Here is a 21,901-nt window from a genome sequence, read left to right as displayed (position 1 = left end):
AAGAAGATAGAGAAGGAAGGCAAGGATTCCCTCATGCTGGCACTTGTAGGCCATGTAGAGGAGATGGTCCTATTCTAAAGTCAATGGGATGTGCATTGAAGGACTTTACACAGCGGAGTAACAAAATGAGCTGTATGATTTTGATGTGGAGAATGGTTGTGGGGAGTCAAAGAAGAAACATGTAGCTATAGCAGTAGTTTGCACAGGAAGTGAAGAGGGTTTGATTACCAGGGTGGCAGTAGAGATGGAGAGAAGTGGAAGAATTCAAGACCTATCTTGGAGGCAGAAGACAGTGATTTCTAGTGGCAGGGGACAATAAGAAACCCAGAGTGGCTCATCTGGGATGGAGGGGTATGGAAAGAGAAATTAAGGTGTGTGAACAGGAGTGGGAATAACCCTTAGTACTGGGGAAGCTGGTTTACACAAGTCATGACTAACTGGTTTTTGCTTTGACTGTTTCATCAGTATTTCTTAAGGTGACTGGGAACTATTACCAGTGGACCTCTTTGAGAGTAGCTGGCTTAGAGACGAGGACCTGACTCGAACAAGGCTGCTATTTAGCAGGTGCAAAGTGGGATGAGAGGAGGTGTTTCCTCTTGTCTGCTTGTTCATAGGGTGTCTTCTTGCACCTTTTCAGTGATTATCAAGAAGACAGAGGTAGATGGTGAGTTAAGGTTTGGGTTCTTTGGACATAACGTGGTGAGCGATGATAAGATGATGAGGACGGTGGTGGTAGTATCTGTAGTAGCCATGGATGTGGTTAATGACATGCCAAGCTTTGGTAGGCCCTTTTGTCTATTATGTTTATAACATCTGAAGGATATAAGACAATTGAATCTTGTCGTTGTTAAATGCTGTTGAGTAGGTTCTGATCCACAGTGAACCTGGATAGGGTTTCCAAGGAGTGGCTGGTGAGCTTGAACCACCAACCTTGTTCAAACAGACTTTGCAGTCCAATGCATTAACCCACAGCGCCACACCAAGACTCCAATTGAACCTTAGAAAGGTGAAGTAATTTGTCCCTTATTACACAATTAAGAAGCAACATAGGCAAACACTGAACCCAGTCTTTCTAACAGTGACTCTTCAGAGGGAAAAAGAGGGCAGGTTTGCCTGGCTGTAATCGTCACATTTTATTATTTCACTCCTTTGCATGTAAACTAAGGGGGTGGAATAATAGCACAAGAGCAACAGACAATCCTGTTGCTGGCGTGGAGTCTGGGCCAAACCAAATGTCTCAGTAGTGTTGTGAGGTGTAGAAGTCAGTTATGCTTGGTGGAGAGACACGGCTTTCCTCTGCTTGTCATCAGATGTTACTTGTTCCATTCTCAGCCCACATTTACTTTTCATCACCACTGTCATCATCACAAATGAAGTGTTGGTGGTTAGATCAGGCATTTCTATAGCCCTAAAGATCTGAGTAAATTGAACAGAATGGAAAATTATGTGCTTTTGGAAATAGTTTTAAAGAGTGGCTTAAGATTTATTATGAAAATCTGCGTGATGTTTGCAAAAGTTTCTCATCAGATTCTAACAGATTTGAACTTCAGGTAAAACTACTAGTCTCTATTTCTGACTTCGTCTTCTGGTGAAAAGTGATAAAGTAGCTGTCTATGTGGAATAAGCTTCTCCATTCAGATAAATGAATACTATAGCTTCTATGTCACAAATCTTCTATTAGTTTGTGGTACTGTGGTGACTTGTATGTTGCTGTGATGCTGGAACCTATTCCGCTGATATTTTAAATACCAGAAGGGTACACCCATTATAGACAGGTTTGAGCTCAGTTTCCTGATTAAGACAGACTAGGAAGAAGGAAAGGCAGACTATTTCTGAATGGTTAGCCACTGAAAACCTTAGGAATAGCAGTGGAACACTGTCAGTAGCACCAGAGTATTGAACATTAAAGCATGATGAACACACCAGAATATTGTCAAATATAGTGCCAGAAGATACACAATTAGGAAGAGCTGTCTTCTCAAAGTAGAGTTGATTGTGATGACGCAAATGAAGTAAAGCTTTTGGGACCTTCATTTGTTAATAGGGCACAACTCAAAGTGAAGAGAAAGACCTGTCAACATCCATTAGTAATCGGAACATGGAATCCACGAAGTATGAATCTAGGAATATTATAACTTTTCCCAAAAATGAAAAGGAAGGCAAAAAGATCAATATTGGCCAGTTTGAATCTGACAACCATATGGTATACTACACTGAGAATGACAAATTGAAGAGGAATGGTGTCACATTTATCATCAAAATGAGCATTTCAAGATCTATCATGAAGTATAATGCTGTCTGTGATAGTATAATATCCATAAACCTACATGGAAAACCAGTTAATATAACTATTACTCAAGTTTACACACTAACCATTAAAGTCAGTGATAATATTGAAGAATTCTTCCAACTTATTTGGTTTGAAATACATTAAGCACACAATCAAGATGTATTGATAATTATTGGTGATTAGAATGCAAAGGTTGGAAACAAGAGCATCAATAAACAGAAAATATGGACTTGATGATACTGGAGATAGCATGCTAGAATTTTGTAAGACCAATGACTTCTTCATTGCAAATTAAAAAAAAAAAAAAACTAACGTAGACCTTACCAGATGCAATACACAGAAATCAAATTGACTACATTTGTGGAAAGAGACAATGGAAAAGCTCCATATCACCAGCCAAAAGGGCCAGGGACAGACCGTGAAGTTTCTCATATGCAAATTCAGGCTGAAACTGAAGAAAATTAAAACTAGTCCATGAGAGTCAAAATTTGACCATGAATATTTTTCACCTGAATTTAGATATTATCTTAAGAACAGATTTAATGTAGTAGACACTAATGACTGAAGACCAGAAGAGTTGTGGGATGACATTAACAACATCATACAGGAAGAAAGCAAAAAGTCATTAAGAAGACAAGAAAGAAGGAAAAGACCAAGATGGATGTAGAAGAGACTCTGAAACTTGCTCTCCAGCATAGGTGTGGTAAAGCAAATGGAAGAAATGAGGCAAAAGTGCTGAATAGAAAATTTCAAAGGGTAGCTTGAGAAGACAAAGTCAAGAACAAAAATGAAGTGTGCAAAGACCTGGAGTTAGGAAACCAAAGGGAAGAACATATTCAGCATTTCTCAAGCAGAAAGAACTGAAGACAAAATTCAAGCTTTGACTCGAAAGACTGAAGGATTTTATGGGCAAAATATTGAATGATACAGAAAGCCTCAAAAAAATATGATAGGACTACACAGAGGAGGACACAGTCACAATACCAAATGAAATGGTTGATGTTCAACCCTTTCAAGAGATATGATCATATCATATGATCAAGAAGCAATGACAACGAAAGAAGAAGTCCAAGGTGCACCGAAGCCATTGGCAAAGAACAAGGCTCTGGGAATTGATGGAATACCAGTTGAAATCTTTCAACAAACTGATGCAGCACTGGAGGCACTCACTCATCTATGTCAAGAAATTTGGAAGCCAGCTACATGAACAAATGATTGGAAGAGATCCATATTTGTGCCCATTCCAAAGAAAGTCCCAACGGAATGCAGAAATCATTGGACTTTATCTTTAATATTACATGCAAGTAAATTTTTGCTACAGATAACCAAAAAAAACAGCTGCAGCATTGATAGGGAACTGTCGGAGGTTGAAGCCAGATTCAGGTGAGTATGTAGAATGAGGGATATCACTGCTGATGACGGATGGAATGTGTCTTTAAGCAAAGAATATCAGAAAGATGTTTACTTGTGTTTTATTGACTATGGAAAGACTTTTGATTGCATGGATTGTGACAAACTATGGATGACATTGATGAGAATGAGTTTTCCAGAATGCTTAATTGTGCTCATGAGGAACCTGTACAAAGACCAAGAGGCAGTTGTTTGAATAGATCAATGGGACACTGAATGGTTTAAAATCAGGAAATGTGTGCACCATGTTTGTATTCTTTGACCATACTTACTCAATTTGTATGCTGAGCCAATAATCAGAGAAGCTTAATTATATTAAGAAGAACATGGGATCAAGATTGAAGGAAGAGACATTAACAATCTGTGATATGCAGATGCTATAACCTTGCTTGCTTAAAGTTAAGAGGACTTAAATATGTACTGATGAAGATTAAAAACACAGCCTTCATTATGGGTTGAACCTCAATGTAAAGGAAACCCTAATCCTTACCAATAGAGCAATAAATAATATCATGATAAATGGAGAAAAGATTGGAGTTGTCAAGGACTTCATTCTTCTTGGATCCACTATCAACACTCATTGAAGTAGCAGTCAAGAAATCAAACAACGTGTTGCATTAGGCAAATCTGCTGCAGAAGATCACTTTAGAGTGTTGAAGAGCGAAGACGTCAGTTTGAAGACTAAATTGCACCTGACTTAAGTCATGGTATTTTCAACAGTTTCATATACATGTGAAAGTTGGATAATAATTGTGGGAGACCATAGGACAATTGATGTATTTGATTTAATATTGTTGAGAAGAACATTAAAAGTACCACGGACTGCTTGAAGAATCTGTTGGATGTAGTATAGCCAGAATACTCCTTAGAAGCCAAGATGACGAGACTTTGTCTCTCATACTTTAGACATATTATCACTAGGGACCAGTCCCTAGAGAAGGACATCATACATGTTAAAGTGGAGAGTCACAATAAAGAGCAAGACCTCCAACGAGATGGGCTGGCACAGTGGCAGCTGCAATGGGCTCAAACTTAACAACAATTGTGAGTATGGTATAGGATTGGTCAGTGTTTTGTTGTGTTGTCGCTGAGTGGACAGCAGCTAAAAAACAACACAGCATCTATGACAATGTATACATTTTAACTGGTTATGATATACTATAAAATTATTATTAGTGTAACAGGCCTCTTCAGATTCTGTTTTAGAATAAGATGGGAACTCAACACCTAAAAATAAATGAAATAACATATGTAGCAGTGTTGTAAGCAAACAAGGGCTTTGGCCATTTAATAGAGGTAAATCCTAAGTGTATAGTCACTTATTTAGTAACGGATAATTTTTGGTGCATAGCAGTTAGAAAAACAGCGTTATCTCTGTTTTCTCAATTTCCTTGCAGGGATAATTCACCACTCAAAAAATAAAATTTTTATCCTGAGCATAAATACTTAATTTGGAGTCACGCTGTATAAGGGTTATGTGTAAACACGTAAATTGGAAAAGACAACAAGGCTTAACCATACTATCTCAGAGGATGGGCTAATGGGGTTTGTATGGTCAATTTAACAAATAATTTATTCGATTTCTGTTCTGGTTATCTATTTTTGTATAACAAATCACCCTAAAACTTGGTGACTTTAAACAACAATTTGTAATTCTCTCTCAGAGCTTTGAGGATTACTACTCTGAAATCAGACAGCAGTATCAGGACTGCATGCTGTTTCTACAGTGCCCACTTACATCAGACATATCTGAGGAAAGGACAGCCTTAGGCTTGGGGTTAGGCAGAACCCTGTCTTGCTGGCTTACAAATATATTGGGTTAGAATGGCTCTAAGCAGAATTATTTTTTTTCCAGTTTCATGGCAGATCTACCAGGGTAAGAGTGTGGATGCAAGATCAAGGTCCTAAAAGTCTGTTCCCACCAATAGCTTATGCTTAAGGAGGCTTTTTTCTGTGTGTGTGTGTGTGGGGGGGGGGTCTGTACAGGTGGTGATTTGAGTCCTGGTGTGGTGCTGTGGGTTAATGCACCAGACTGCAAAGCCATTTGAACTGCAAGGTTGGCGGTTTAAGCTCACCAGCTGCTTCTTGGAAATCCTATACAGGGTTGCTTTGGGTCAGAACCGACTCGATGACACTTAACAACATAACAACAATGGTTCAGAGATAGAATTTGGAGCTGGGCTGTACCCATCATCACCTAGCCCAAGCTGTGAGAGCTTGTATGGCAAGTTGATTTAATTTCTCTGTCTCATTCCCTCACCTGTAAAGTGTAGATATTAGTAAGCAGCTGAACTGCAAAGTCGGTTTGAACTGAAAGGTTGCGGTTCAAGCTCACCAACTGCTCCTCAGAAACCCTATGGTGGTGGTAGTATGTCGTGAAGTTAGTTCTGACTCAAAGTGACCCTGTGTAGGGTTTCCGAGGCTGTAAATCTTTACAGGAGCAGAATGCCTCATCTTTCTCCTGTGGAATGGCTGGTAGTTTTGAACTGCTGACCTTAAGGTTAGCAGCCTGATTCGTAACCACTACGCTACCAGAGCTCCTTTGGAAATCCTATACAGTGTTGCTATGGATTGGAATCAACTCAATGGCATGTAACAACAACAGTAACTTATAGGGTTGGCATATATAAAAGCACTTAGAATACATGGAAAAGGCCATGTAAGTGTTTGTTAATATTGTTATTAAAGGAAGCCATCCACAAAGTGGGTCAGAACTCACTTCACTGTGACAGCGAAAATAGTTGCCATGGAGCTGGTTTCACCTCATAGCAACTGTGTATAGGGTTTTCAAGGTTGTAAATATTTCTGGGAGAAGAAAGCCTCATTGTTGTCTCACAGAGCAGCTGGTAGATTCAAACTGCTGACTCTTCAGTTATCAGCCCGGCTTGTAGCTCACAAATAGACCTACAGAATATTTGATGCCAGGGTTCACCAGTCCCACTGTCTTCCTGGGCTGACGTTCCTAGACTCAAATTCATTTATTTTAAGCTAACGATTTTTATTTCTATTGACATAAAAATATATTTGAGAACATATCATTTTATGGACTGTTTTAAAGGGGATATTTTGGAAGGAGTTTAGAGGAGTAAGCATGAGTATATTCAGCAACTGAGGGAAGAAATAGGTTTTAAAAAAAGTTGGCAGATAAAAATGTTACAAATTAGTTATTTCAGAGCTGGCCTTGTGAAGAGGAGTGAAGGCTCTCACTGACCCCCAGTTCACAATCTCTCTGTCCCATCATGGTATTTCCTCAAAGGCAAATCTAGTTTATATGGCCTAATCAACTGCTTAAGAATTCCATGAATCAGAAGCAGGATAGGAGGAACCGTCTTTGTTCTCTTACAGACTTGGCTTCAAATCTTGGCTTTGCAAGTTACTTGTCCTCTTAAAGCTGTAGTTTCCTTGTCAATAAAATGGGAGCAATAACCCTGCAACCTAGAGGTTGTTAGGAGGACTAAGTGAGTGAGTTGGGGAACACTTGGCATACAGGTGACATTGGGCAATGGAGACTTACCAGGAATTTCCGCTTCTGCTTCCAGTGGCTGCCTTGGGCATTGGTGGCTACATGGGCTTCGGTGACGGTTTTGATTAGCTCCCATTCCTCATCTGTGGGCTCAGGCTTGTGACCCATGGATTTCTGCAACTCTTCCCGCCGCCTCTTTTCCCGGTTCTCTTCTATCAGCTTCCTTTTTGCCAGTCGCTTGCTGTCATCCAGCACCACTGGGAAGAGGAGAAGGATGAGAGAAGACACACAAATGGTTCCCAGGGGTGGGGTGTACTGAAACAGGGATGGTTCAATGGGTCCTGTGGTATGGAGCTTGCTCTGGGCTCCAGATTGCCCATGACCAGCCATTTTCCAACATGGTGGCTGTGTGCCCAAATCCCAAGGTTTAGTTGGCTTTTCAAAAAAAAAGTCTTGGGTAAACCTGGACTTACAAGAGGCGGACCCAATTCAAAGGGAAGCCGAGAGAGGTGAAACCCAGCATTACCCACAAGAGAATAGATGGATTTGTTGAGTCAGTTACCGAAATCATTTTTAGGGATTCTGCTCTTCCCTTCCTCCCCCCAAATGACTCTTAGTAAGAAGAACATTGCAGTCCCAGGTGGTGCTGTAGGACAAGCACTGGATTGCTAACTAAGTGCAAGGTTGGCAGTTCAAACCTGACAGTTATTCCTTGGAAACCCTATACAGGGTTGCTATGAGTCGGAACTGACTTGATGGCACTTAACAGCAACAACAATGAGATCTTTGGAGTCCTTGTGTGGTACAACCATTTACACACTCAGCTGCTAACAGAAAGATAGGTTCTAGGGGACACAGTTCTACTCTGACACACATGGGGTTGCCTTGAGTCACAGTCAGTTTGATATCAGCTTATTATTTTTTAGGAAGAACTTCAAAGAAAAGTTCTGGAGTGATAATGGGAAACTCAGGATTCCCTCCTCTGAGGAGACAGGACCTCAACTCCTCAAGGCTTCCTTGAGGATTAACTGGAATGTGAATGGGTCTACTTTGGGCCACACAAGTTACTCATTTTGCATTACTTTTATTTGGTCATCCCATAATCATAATCCCAGGCTCTGGAATCTTGCAGGACTTGGGTTTGAGTCCTGACATGACCACATTCTGTGTGACCTCTGGCAAATTACTTAGGCTCCCTGAACTGTCATTTATGTATGTATAAAGTGGGATCAACTCACTTCACAGGTTATTTTATGTGACAATGTATAGGTATACCTGCTCTTTGTTAGTGCTCAGTATATGTAACCATGACAGATCATTTATGCAAAAGGAAAATAAGGGCAGGTGGCAAGAAACCTTCTGTGATTAATTTCCAAAATAAACTATTTCACCAGACTCTAATTGGAATGAAAAGGCTTATGTTTTACACCGTAGACTCATAGTACTTTAGAACTGGAATGAACCTTAGCTGTTTAGTTCAAATCCCTCATTTCACAGAGGAGAAAATTGATCCAAAAAGGTTGTAACTTGCCCATAAATGGCAAGTTCATGGCAGAGTCAAGGAAAGACTCAGGACTCCTGATTCCAATTCTACAACACCACACCGAGTCATTGTCCTACGGCCATTTTCTGGTGACAATGTGACCTGGTGGAAAAGAAAAAAGTAGACAGCAGGAAGAAGAGAACCAAGTGCTCAGTTAATCCTCAAAGAGGTTAATTAAGTTCCAGATCTTCTAGATTTGACTGGACAGTCAAAGTCAGTTGAGCATTTACACATATGGAAGATTTGAATGAGCTCTAATAAGCCATTATGATTCAGTTATTAAAGGGAGGTGGTGGTGGTTGTTACGTGCTGTGGAGTCGGTTCCAACTCATAGTGACCCTGCACAGGGTTTACTGAGGCTGTAAATCTTTATGAGAGCAGAAAGCCTCATCTTTCTCCCATGGAGCAGGTGATAGTTTTGAACTGCTGACCTTGAGATTAGCTGCCTGATTCATAACTACTACCCTACCAGAGCTCTTTATTAAAGGGAGGAGGACTGGATAATAGTATTCACTGCTCCAATTTCTCTCTCTCTTTTTTTTTAAAGTATGCCTGGTATTCTTGCACTTGACATGCATTATCTATTTTAATCCTGAAAACCACCCTATGGAGTAGGTGATAATTTCACAGGAAGAGAATTCAGATAGGCACACAGTTGGGAATTGAATGGAAGTTTTCCGATGACAAAACCTGAGGTCTTATAAAGCCTCACAAGCACTCAACACTCAATTGGATTAGCACTCTGAATATTTTGGCCTCATAAACACTCATATTTTTAACTTTTCAATAAAATGATAAATGGATACTGAATATTAACAGTTCATATGCCATTACAGTCTCCTTTAGATCCAAGTATTTTCACATATCCTTACAAGGCACATTTGTTGGCAGGAGGTAATTTTTTTTTTACAAGATATAGATAAGCCTTTATTCAGAAGTGAGGATTAACCCAATTCCAAGAGTGACACCCTAATGCAACCCCTCCTTTCTTAAGATTCCCATTCCAACTTTTCAAAATGGGAAAACCAGAATATGCCACAGATTCCCTGCTCCAGTTGACAGAATCCTATTTATCACAGAAGAATAAGTTGTAACTGTTTCTTTCATGAGGAAAAAAAAATCTTCACTTCTCTCTCTTCCTTTCTCCCTCCTTTTTCCCTTCTTTACTTTTCTTTCTTCTTTTTAAACAGAAAGTTGAAATCCCTTATTGATGTGTTAACATTTTATGCCAGTGGAAATCATTAATGTCTGACAAAAGTGAGGCCACACATTCTGAATCTTGTGATTATTATTTTTATTATTAGATTAATTTAAGTGTAAATCCCTTCACACAATGTGGAGAGAAGAGACCCCAAGGGTTAACCTTACCACCATATGGTATGGTACTTTGAAAACTGGATAGGACTACTTCAGCTTGAATGTCTTTATGGCTAAAAATATAAAAAACAACTGCAAGATGACTCATGCACTAGAACTCAACTTCACATGCTTTAGACGCTTCTAAACATGATGTTTTCTGTTAGTGCCTTGTCTTCAAAAATGCCCATAAAATAAATTCCTGTCTCTGCTTTTGAAAAATATTAGGACTAGTCCAGGAGACTTTCACCACGTAAATGCTGTGTGTGAAAATTATACCTTATCAAGGCAAATGGACAACACCTCTCATTTGAAATCTCTGACTCAAACAGAGTGTTACTGACAATTAGCTTTCCTACACTCATTATCTAGGTACACTGAGAGTTAGGAGATGATAAAGGAAGAGAAGGAAAGGAGTTCTACAGGTTGGAAACCACTCCCAGCCTCCTTGCTTGGGTTAAATGTGGGTAATGAGGTATCTCCCCTCTGTCCATGCGCTCCGGCTTTCTTTCTGCTAGGTTGATTTCCTGGATCCAAACCCTTTCCCAATCAACACTCCTGGAATAAGAAGCAAATGAAGAAGCTCTACTTACAATCTGTTGCCATGCCAACATAGATGCATTTTTTAAAGCGACATTCCTGGCACTGATTTCGCGTAACTTTGTCTATGACACATTTTCCTTCATATTTACAGGAGTATGACGGATGGAGATTTTTCTGAATGGTTCTTCTAAAGAAACCCTACGTGAAAAAGAAAGACCCAATATACCAGTTTCATATCTTCTAGAAATAAATCACTCCAGAATTTTCTGTCTATGTGACTATGAGATGAATTGTTTTGGACCTTACTTATATATAGACCTCTAGCTCTACATACTGAAATATAAGACAACTGGATCAACGTGAATATGAAGGATAAGCACTGGGCTGCTAACTGAAAAGTCAGTGGTTCAAACCCACCAGTTGTTCCTTTGAAACCCTATACAGGGTCACAATGAGTCAGAACCAACTCAACGGCACTTACAACACCAACGGTCTGAGTAAAAAGATATCATAGTACTGTAGATTCAAGGCATTTATTCAAAGAAAGGAGGCGAATGGGTGAATCTGATGCTTGCTTTTTCTCCCTAAACATTGAATAATACAAATTCTTTTATTTCATTTAACAAAGATCCATAATTATACTGTTTAGTTAAGCCATGAAAAAGTGATTTCCTAATTTATACTGGGGAATGAAAGGGCTGAGTACTTGTAACATTTCATTAACTAATAATTTAATGGATGCATCAGCTGTCCTTCAGTTCTTGTTTTTGACCCTTAAAATGGTCAGGAACAGCTCAGAGAGTTCTTCAAACAACAGTACTTTGTTGTTGTTAAGTGCCATTGAGTCAGTTCTGACTCATAGTTATGCTATATAGGGTTTCTGAGGAGTGGCTGGTGGGTTTGAACTGTCAACTTTGTGGGCCATGCTGACCTTGTGGGTCCAGTGCATTATCCTGTAGCATTATACCAGGACACCTGAAAATTCTAGGTTCTCTAGCAAAGTTTTCCCGTAACACATGGCAGGTGGTTTTTTCTTTAATAATATTCATATATATACAATAAGAGGGAATTTGTGTGTGTGTGTGTGTGTGTGCTAAGTAGATATAAAACAAAACATTGGCCATGTCAACATTTTTTTATAATTTAGTTACATTAATTATGCTTATCATATTGTGCAACAATGGCCACAATTGTCACTTTATTTTTCTCCACTATACATTAGATAGACACTTTTCAAGTTCAATGTTTTTTCCTTTCTTAAGGCATTTTTAGACAGATGTAGGCACATGGTTGGTATAGGCTATTCTGAAAAGTGCCTATGAACATTTCTGAGGACACGGTTTAGTTCCAGACTTGGGAAGCTTATATAACATTCTTAATGGTGTGCTAAGCTAGAATCTTTCTGGACATGATCTTTACAATTTAGCACCTGTTGTTAAGTGCCGTCACGTCGGGTTCCAACCCATAGTGACCCTGTGTAGGGTTTCTGAGGAGCAGCTAGCTGACGAACTTGAGCCTCAGGCCTCCCAGTTCAAAGTGGACTTTGCAGTCCCATGTTATTAACTAACAGCACCACACTAGGACTCCTTAGCAACTGTACTTCTGTATTATATGAATTAATAATGGTCAGTAGCACTTACTGTATTGTAGATGTTTTCCATATGATTGTTTCAACCTTCCCCATGACTTTCTAAGACAGGCACTCTTAATATTTCTATATTGTAGGGATTAAAAAACTAAGCATCAGAGAGGTTAAGCCATTCACTCTCCCAAAGTCACATGGAAAGTACACTTTGTGCACAGACTGGATCCAATGAATCACACTCCAAATCTTATTTTCTTGACTACTTAAATGTAAGTCAATATTATTACTGTATTAAGACAAACAAATACAGTCTTCTCCCAACCACTCCCTCCAAAAACCTTTGCTTTTTCTGTTTTTGGTAGAGTAGCAAGGCAAAACAAGGTTTTTATATTAAAACTTGAAGGGGATCTCTAACTTTGTTAAATAAATGGTGGAACTGAATATGTATTGACCTCATTTGAGTTCACCCAAATTTTGATTATCCTGTTTATTATTTCTTGACCTTGATCAAGTACACACACATAATTACATATTCTTAGCTCAGATACACTTAAAGACTCTTTATAATGAAATAATCAAAGGTAGGACTTTCATTGGACAAAGTAGCAGAAAATGGACAATGCCAGGAATTATAAAGGTTTATGGACTGGATTTGGGGGCGGGGGTGCAAATCCTTTATGATTTTCATTGTTCAGGTTCTAGCTGAAAACTTGGCATATTAAATTTGGGTTTTGCATACTTAAAAACTTGCTTGAGTCTATTCATTTGAGTGATGTTGACATATTAATCTGAGATCCAGTGAGCCACACACAGAGCAGCCATTTGAGATGTTAGCAGTGTTTCCCTGGGTATTCAGGGTGGCCAAATCCTGCCAAAGGGTGACTGCCAAGTCATGCTACAAGAGAGACGGGAAGCTTCTCTATGAGCCTCCTCATTTTCTCCATTGCCCTCTGTCCAATCCCCCCTTGTCTAGAAGGCAAAAGAAACCCAGAGATTCTTGGCAAGAAGACATGTCACAGATGGGGAGGAGAGGAGTGGAATAGCTTACTTCCTTCTGCAGAAGGCAGTTTCACTAAGGTGTAAACACCAAGGCTCAAGCCATTCAATGAGAATAGTGCCTGTTGCTATAGAGATAAGAGATGACTATTGTATCTGAATTTAGGGAGAGTGTTACTCCTATGCTAATGCTGCCTCGTATTTCAGAGCTGGGGGCATACTGAAGGTTCTAACAACTTGGAGGAGAGAGCCTGCCAAAGAACAGGGATAACTACCACCCATCACTTCAATAGGCTATTCTGTATATTTTTATTGGAATGAATTTACACTTATTTTCCAAAAAGAATTAAGGAGGCTAATGCTACTATTCACAGCACCTATTGTCCTGTGGTCTGGATCTGATGAGTTTTCTTGAACACTTTATGGATCAAATTCCTTTTAAGATTTCAGCCTCCTCTAAGCTACAATAGAACACTATTTGATACACGATGAGGAATCACTTCATTTGAGTGTATTAAGATATTGGGTTTCTTAAATATAAAAAAATGGGAAGCATTAACACGTGTAAGTGAACTTGAATAAACACATTTTAATCAGTCAATTTATAAAAAGGAAAATCCTTCTAGAAGTGAACAAATAAAAGAAATGTTTTAGGGAATGAATAAGGACATAGTGCATTTCACTGATGGTTTGTTAGTGATCAGAGAACTAGCTTTTGTAAATCAAAATCAGACATGCTTCTCTGCATTCTGAGAAGAATCAGATCCATCTTTTAGTGGCTCAAGAAAATGAAATAACTAATGTCATACTCTTAGTTCAATCTTTAGACAGCAGTTATGAAAGTTTTGAGTCTTCAATGAAAAAAAAAAAAAGGTTTGTTGTAGCATAGCATCAATAGTCTTTCTATAAAAGATGCATAAAAAATGCTACATCTCCCCAAAACATTCCCCTAAATTTTTCACTGTCATCAGGAAAAACAGGCAAAGAAGAATGTGTGCATACACATTATAAGTATGGGACAGAAATATTTTTAAATGACAGGGTTGAATAAACAATATGAAAAACTGCTTCATCAAAAAAAAATTTTTTTTTTTTTTTTGGTCATTTTCTAGGATATTTTGTCACTATATTAAATGAGTCTATATAATCAGTCTAGAAAAGCTCCTTTCTGATTTTATGATGGAGGCAAATAGTTTAGAGAGAGAATTTTGATCATGAAGGCAGAGTCTGAGAAATCAAGCACTTTTGTTGTCTAATTTCTCTTTTAACCACAAACATCTTATCATCTTACTAAAAGGGAAAAGAGTTCAATGGATTTCTTGATCACAAGGAAGCTAAATGTGACACAGAAACATAAGTTACTAGACTTGATTCTTTTCTCTGTTAGGTCAACTACCAGTAAGCTTTAAGTCCTCTGTAAGGCATACACAATCTAAAATGGATCGCTTCTGGGAGTTGAGTATTAAATGGAATTTTCATTAATTTCTCCCAGAACTCAAAATTTACCATTAGAAACTGATTTAAAAGAATATCAGTGCTGTATTATTGGGTAGGTGGAATCTTATGAATTAGAGTTAATTTAGAAAAAAGGCCAGTCTTTGGACTGATAAAATGTATCTAAAGTAATAGTTTCATTACTTTCAAATCAAGACAATAAAAACGTGTTTTCAAGAGATATACTGCAAGTATTCTAATGAATCAATAGCCAGTATGTCTAATTAGCTCTGTTTAGTTCCTTAAAATCTTTTTTTACCCCACAGACTTAATGGAAGCCTTTAGCCAAATCTCTGATAAAGGATTATAACGTCCAGATCAAAAATGTCTGGATGAATAAGAGGTTGTATCCACATTTCAAACATGTCTTGTAGATTTCAGGCCTTGGAACATTAGCATCTCTTCCCAGTGATACATTATCAACATTTCTAGCAAGTCTCTGCTAAGGGCTCTCGAATTTCATTCACAAAAAGTAGGGAATTTGCATGGAAAACCTTCTACTAGGGAGGTGGACCATATCTTGCTTTGAAACCAAGCTAACTCCTTGAATGGCTTGGGTTTAGGGTCAGGAGTAGAAAGAAACATGGTAGTTGGAGAAGGGAAATATATAAATTTGACTTTGGTTTTATATCTTGTGACAATGCAGCTTTAAAATATGAAAAGGGAAAAGAAAAAACATTAAAAACTCCTCCCATGACTTTTGTTGCTTTTAGTTGCCATTGAGTCGGTACCGATTCATAGCAACCCTACACACAACAGAACAAAACACTGCTCAGTCGGGCACCAACCTCACAATCGTTGCTATGATTGAGCCCATTGCTGTTGCCACTTTGCCAATCCATCTCATTAGGGGTCTTCCTCTTTTTCACTGACCTTCCCAAGACTTTCATTTTCTCAATAATCAAACATCTGGGGAGGGGGTAGCCCTGAGTTAGGCTTTACCTGTATCGTAGACTTTATTTTCTAGGCTAACTATTTCCCAGAAGGCTCATCTTAATTTTGCTGATGAGTATGGGAAGTAGGCAAACTCACTTTTGAGAAATGAACTCAGTACTGATAACGAGTGTACTTTTTTTCAAGTACTTTTTGAAGATGGGTCTACAGAACACAAAATAACAGATGGGTGACCAGAATTTCCTCACTGATGGCAGGTTATGCAGAAAGTCAATTTGGATAATTTTAGAACATAATTGAATCTAAGTAGACTCAAAGATATTTCCTAATGGAACCCTGAGAGCTGAGCACATTCACTTTGACTAACAGTGGAAAAAGGCCTATAGTAGAGCACACGCTGTCTTCTCAAACATTGTACATAAAGCAAGATGAGAAACAGTCATTTCTTGGCATGACAATGTTTGTTATAAAATATCTATATGTTTTAATCCAAAGTAAGTATTTTATTAATTTCCCCCATTTTACTATTTTTCCCTCCCCGTTAATAAAAAATATAGAGGTAAAGAAACCAGACATTGATCACAATCTGGCAAAACTTCATGAGATGATATACCCATTAGGATGAGATAGTTGCTAAGGTACCAATTAATTTTTGAATTGGAAAGAAAAATCAATTCAGCTCTTGAACATGTTAAAATGAAAAACACACCTGGACACGTGGAAGACCACGGGCCATGAAATGGAATTGGGCCCTAATTGGAAAGTAAGTTTCATATTGCATTCCTGCCCATCACTGGGAAGGGACTAGAGCTGAACTGAGCTCTGTAATCTCTGGACCCCAGGCCATTTACCTTGCAGCCTTCACACGTGATGCAGCGGTAGTGATACCCGGTGGCTTTGTCACCACACACTACACATAGCTCGTCCTTGTCTAAGTAACTGGGTATGTACCCTGTGAAGGAGAAAAAAAGAGCAATGTGAGAAAACAATGGTATGTTAAAGTCAAAGGCACACCAGAGCTAAGGTCACTAAGCCAGAGACACAATTGGTTTGCCAATGGGAGGTGACATCCAAAAGACTTCATGAAATTTAATAGTTAAGTATCTTAACACTTCTAGAGTTAACATCAGGCCCCAAATTTCAGAATATTCTGGAAAAAGTGTGATTTCTCTTGTGCAGGTGGAACAGAGGACGGAAGGCCAATGAGTCATGGAGAGAGGTTAGAACTAGAGATACCTGGAGTGCATTGAATTTTGGAAGACACAATTTCCTCCATATGCCTTATATTACTAGTTCTTAGAAGACTTGATTCACTTTGGAATCAAGGCACCATTCCATAAATTTAGAGAACCATATAGCTAGAAATATTTTGGGTGACCATCAAGTGCTTGGAGGTGAAGAAACAGGCCCTCAGAGGTTTTGCCTTCTGCAGGGTCACACTAGAAATTAATGAACCAGTTGCTATCAGGTGGACTCTGACTCATGGTGACCCCATACGTATCAGAGAAGAACTGTAGTCCATAGGGTCTCCAATGATTGATTTTCTAGAAGTAGATCATCAGGCCTTCAGAAGTGCCTCTGGGGGGACTCGAACTTCCAATTTTTTGATTAGCAGCCAAGAGTGTTATTTGCAACACCCAGGGACTAAAGAAATTAATAGCAGAAACTATAAACCAGATCGCCTAACTTCTAGTCCTCCATTATCAAGTTCACTTGTCTTTTTAAAATTTAAATAAAAATAGAATTAAATTTAAACAGGATGAATAAGACCATCTTAAAAAATTAGATACATTTATGATATTATGAAACATAGCCCAACAAGACTAAGCAATGTGAAATAACAGAGGTTCTATCAGTAACAATGAAAACCCTACCATAACTGCCTTGATATTAGTTGGCTATTTGTTATTAGTTTGGATTCCTTGATGCAAGAAGCTAAAGTTTGCCAACAAAATCACAATCAACCTGCTTCCCCGCAGCTTTCCCTTTCTCCCTTCTCTTATAGATGGTGTCCACACAAAGAACTAAAGCAAAAGGGCAAGTTCATCTTCACAGGTGCTAAGAGTTTACCAGACATGCATAGAGCCTTAGCTAGAACCAAAAGATCAAAGCAAGACATGAGCTACAGGCTCTACTGGAGAAGGGAGAGGTTGAGAAGACAAAAGTATTCTTTTTCAGGATACCGTATGAAGTTCTTTGACTCATTAAACTCTTATTGGTGTCAGTGAAGATCAGCCAGGTTGAAATGACAGGTGACTTAATATGTGCTTTACCAGGATATCTTCATAGACCTTTGATTAAACTGAGTCACTAAGGGCCTACTTTTCAGGAAGAAAAGGATAAAGACAACTGAAAAATGAATCCTTTTCACAATTTCTTAGAAATTACTATGCTCAGACTCTAGTTTAGAAAAATGTACCTTCTTGAGAACAAGAGATGAATGACTTCAAAGGGTGATTTGGTAGTACACAGGAATATATTTTAAAGTATTACAGCTTTTCATAGTTTACTTTTATATCATGCAAAGTGTTCATCTGTTGAGTTCACTTCAACTGCTTCAAAACTCCTACCAGACAATTTAAAAAAGAAAATTCTGAGAGGAACTTGGGAAGAACAATGGAACTGGAATTGTTTGTGTGTTCATTTATTCATTCGTGAATTCAATAGATATTTAGTATCCACTTGTGGTGCTGTAGGATAAGCACTGGACTTGCTAATCTCAAGGTAGGCAGTTCAAACCCATCAGCTGTTCTTCTTCGAAACCCTATACAGGGTTGCTATAAGTCAGAACTGAACTGATTGTACTTAACAAATTTGGCTAATATTGTGCAAGGAGCTGAGGATACAAAAGCAAAACACATAGTTTGTTGCTTCGAGAAATATATATATATGCATCTGAATTCTGTTTCTCTAACCTTGGTCACTCCTTAATGAAAGAGAGGTGAAAATGGAGGAGAGAATATGAAAAAATGCTCACTATCATTAGCTATTAATAAAATGCAAACCCAACAATGATGAGATACCACTACAAACCTTGTAGAATGGCTATAATAAAAAGACTGATAATAGCAAGTATTGGTAAGGATGTGGAGGAATTGGAGTCCTCTTCATACACTGCAGGTGAAAATGCAAAATGGAGCAGCCACTTGGGAAAACAGTTAGGAAGTTTTTCAAAAAGTTAAATAAAGAGTCTGGTAGTGTAGTGGTTACGAATCAGGCTGCTAACCTCACGGTCAGCAGTTCAAAACTGCCAGCTGTTCCATGGGAGAAAGATGAGGCTTTCTGCTCCTGTACAGATTTACAGCCTCGGAAACCCTGTACAGGGTCGCTATGGGTCGGAACTGACTCTACGGCACGTAACAACAACAACATGTTGTTAAGTGCTGTTGACAACATATAAAGTTGACAACATGTTAAGTGTTGTTTACATAGCAAGTCTGTAAAAGGTTTCTGAGGAGCAGCTGGTAGGTTTGAACTGCTGACCTTGTGGTTTGCAATCGGTGCTTATCCTATACTGCCACATCAGGAGTCATGCTATAATATGGATGCCTCTTGAGAACATTATGCTGAGTGAAAAAAACAACCCTAGACACCAAAGACCTCATACTGTATGATTCCATTTATATGAAATGTCCAGAATAAGCAAATCCGAAAGGTAGTGGTTACATGTGGCTGGAAGGCTGACAGAATGGAAGAGACTAAAGAGTGTGAAATATTTTTTAAGGTTGATGAAAATATTCTGAAAATTGGAGTGATGATTGTGAAACTTTGAATATACTAAAACCCATTGAATTATTCACTTTGTTGTTGTTAAGTGCATTGAGTCGGCTCCAACGCTCAATGACACTGTATAGGCTTTCCAAGACTGGCTGGTGGGTCTGAACTGCTGACTTTGTGGTTATCATGGTTAGCAGTACAGTGCTTATTTCACAGCACCATATGAGGGCTCAGCTATATACTTTAAATGGGTTTTAAATATTTTAAGATATGTGTATTATATCTCAATAAAGCTATTATTTAAAAATAAGCAAAAGAATGAAAACAGGAAAGGTCTACTCAGACAATATTATCCAGTTCAACTGTGTCAGGCAATGTACTAATAATTTGAAGACAATTTGTAATTCTAGGGAGAGCCTTTGATCTTGTGGGGGAAACAGACAATAGTAGATAGTTAAGTTGCATAGAATGTGGTAGGTACTAGGCTAGAGCTATGTTCAGGATTTCCCTTGGATTTCTTTAAGATTTCTTTAAGAAATCTTTCTGCTCTTCACCCTACTCCCAGTCTGGGTTAGCCACTGTCTCATCTCCTTGGGCTTCCTTCCCTAATGTTGTGGTCGTTTTGAAATTCTGTCCATTTGGTTCTGCCTCATAGTGACCCTGTATAGAGTTTCCAAGGAGCAGTTGGTGGGTGTGAATTGCCGACCTTATGGTTTGCAGTCCAGTGCTGAGCCTATAGTATCACACAAGGAGTAACATTTTATTAATTGCTTTATAACTAACTAGCTGTGAACTTTTCTCTCCTTAGATTGTAATCTCAGGATCACTATGGATTTGTACAGTTCCAGCTACAAAGCAGGCATGGTATCATTTATGCTGAAATTCCAGAATCTAGCACCCGCTTCCTGGGAAGGATGGCATGGCTACTGTGGGCAAGTTGCAAAGAACATAAGGAAGGAGAGTTATATCTGTAAGCTACAGATGGGAAGGCTTGAAGGCTGGAGATGTGCCTATGAAGGTTAAGGATCTTGGCAAAGGCTTCTAAAAAAGTGATAATGTAGGCATAAGGTACCCCAAACTTTGGGCTTTCTGAAAACTGGAGGAAAAAGATTGATCTTTGGTAAAGAAATTCAGATTCTCCCAGTCTTGGGGAGACTAAGTCATTCAGAATTGACCTAGTCAACACCTCCTGACCTGGGGTATTCAAGCTCACTGATAAGTAGACTTGGGTTCACTTTCTTTGGTTGTACTCTGATCTCCAGATTTTAAACAGTGTTGGACACAAGGCTAAGGACAACTCAAGGGCAATACCATTACCCCACAAATACAGAAACGAATAATATTATATCCAGGTCAAGTTGAGTAAGACACCATAACCAAAAAGCAGAGATTTGAAATCAGAATTGTACACAACTCATTTAACTTTCTACTTTGGGGCATGTGAAAATTCAATGTAGTGGCATCTGAACCTGTCTACATTCACAAGGATGAGAGAAAATCACTATCAGCCCAAAGCTGATTTCTATGAGGTGGAAATCAAGCACACGTCCATGCTCTAACCTTTATTGTTATTATTTAATCAATTTCGACATCAATTGTTTTCTCCATGGCACTATATTTCTCTGCTGGATTCAGTAACTCATTGCAATGGCCACAAAAATCTCCCAGACCATATTCAGGTTGATGAGGGGTTTATGGAAGTAATCCTTACAACTAAGGGATCAGGATCAGCTTGGCAGTAACAGGATATTATAATGAACATGACAGCTTTCAGCTTCTCAGCCATGCCAGCAGGCAGGCAATGCTTCTTGGCTGTGGATGTAGGCTGGGCCCTGCTTAGGTTTTCACTCTCAGTATCTACTGTCTATGGATGTCTTATGCCATTGCCATCTTCAATAGCACAACTCTTTCTCTCCTGAGTCTAGAAAGTTCTGAGTGCAGGGACCCCAGGTCCAAAGGGCATGCTCTGTTCCGGATTCTTCTTCTTGATGGTAGTATGGGCCCTAATCTTCTCTGGAATTAGCCCTTATAAGTCTAGCAGGATGGCAAAACTGACCAATTCTCTTCGTAGGTCACAATCACCTACTTTGCATAGTAACTGACTAATCCTTGCAAGGGTTTTGTGTACCTTATTTGCACAGTAAATTGTTCAATCTTTTGCAAATCACCTTGGCTGAACTATAGAGTCTGGCCCAGCAAAGGCCACATATAAAGAGAAGCCTGTTGCACTGTGGAAGCACTCTTCAATATGCTCAAAAGAGTATTTGCTTGCTTGTTATGTTTCTTTCTTACATAGTCACAGATCTAAAAATTCCAGTTGTAGTCTATAGTCACTATGCATCAGAAATGACTCAATGACATTTAACAACAAAGAAAAATAACTCTATAGTTAGGAGTTCTGGTGGTTAAGCATTTGGTTGCTAAATTAAAGGATAGCAGTTTGAACCCACCAGCTGCTCCATGGAAGAACGATGCGGCTGTATGCTTCCGTAAGATTACAACCTTGGAAACTTATGAGGTAGTTCTGCTAAGTCCAATAAAGTCTCTATGAGTCAGAATCATAGCGTTAGTATCAACTTGATGGCAATGTTATTGTTTTTTTTTTTTTTT

General features: G+C 38.7%; 1 protein-coding gene across 2 annotated transcripts in view; it reads right to left on the bottom strand.

Annotated features, from left to right (window-relative positions):
* Positions 1 to 21,901, bottom strand: part of THRB (thyroid hormone receptor, beta) — a 549,876-nt gene that overhangs the window by 29,359 nt on the left and 498,616 nt on the right. For both annotated transcript variants that reach the window (XM_006851626.1, XM_006851625.1), the window contains 3 exons: positions 16,426 to 16,526; positions 10,656 to 10,803; positions 7,215 to 7,420 (listed from right to left, as the gene is read on the bottom strand). In XM_006851626.1, the coding sequence (XP_006851688.1) occupies positions 7,215 to 7,420; positions 10,656 to 10,803; positions 16,426 to 16,526 (455 nt within the window). The remainder of the gene's footprint in view (positions 1 to 7,214; positions 7,421 to 10,655; positions 10,804 to 16,425; positions 16,527 to 21,901) is intronic.

Source organism: Chrysochloris asiatica, unplaced genomic scaffold (assembly GCF_000296735.1).
Source record: "Chrysochloris asiatica unplaced genomic scaffold, ChrAsi1.0 scaffold00030, whole genome shotgun sequence".
Classification (NCBI taxonomy): domain Eukaryota; kingdom Metazoa; phylum Chordata; class Mammalia; order Afrosoricida; family Chrysochloridae; genus Chrysochloris; species Chrysochloris asiatica.
Note: the sequence above shows the minus strand (reverse complement) of the source record. Positions and strands in the feature narration are given on the sequence as shown.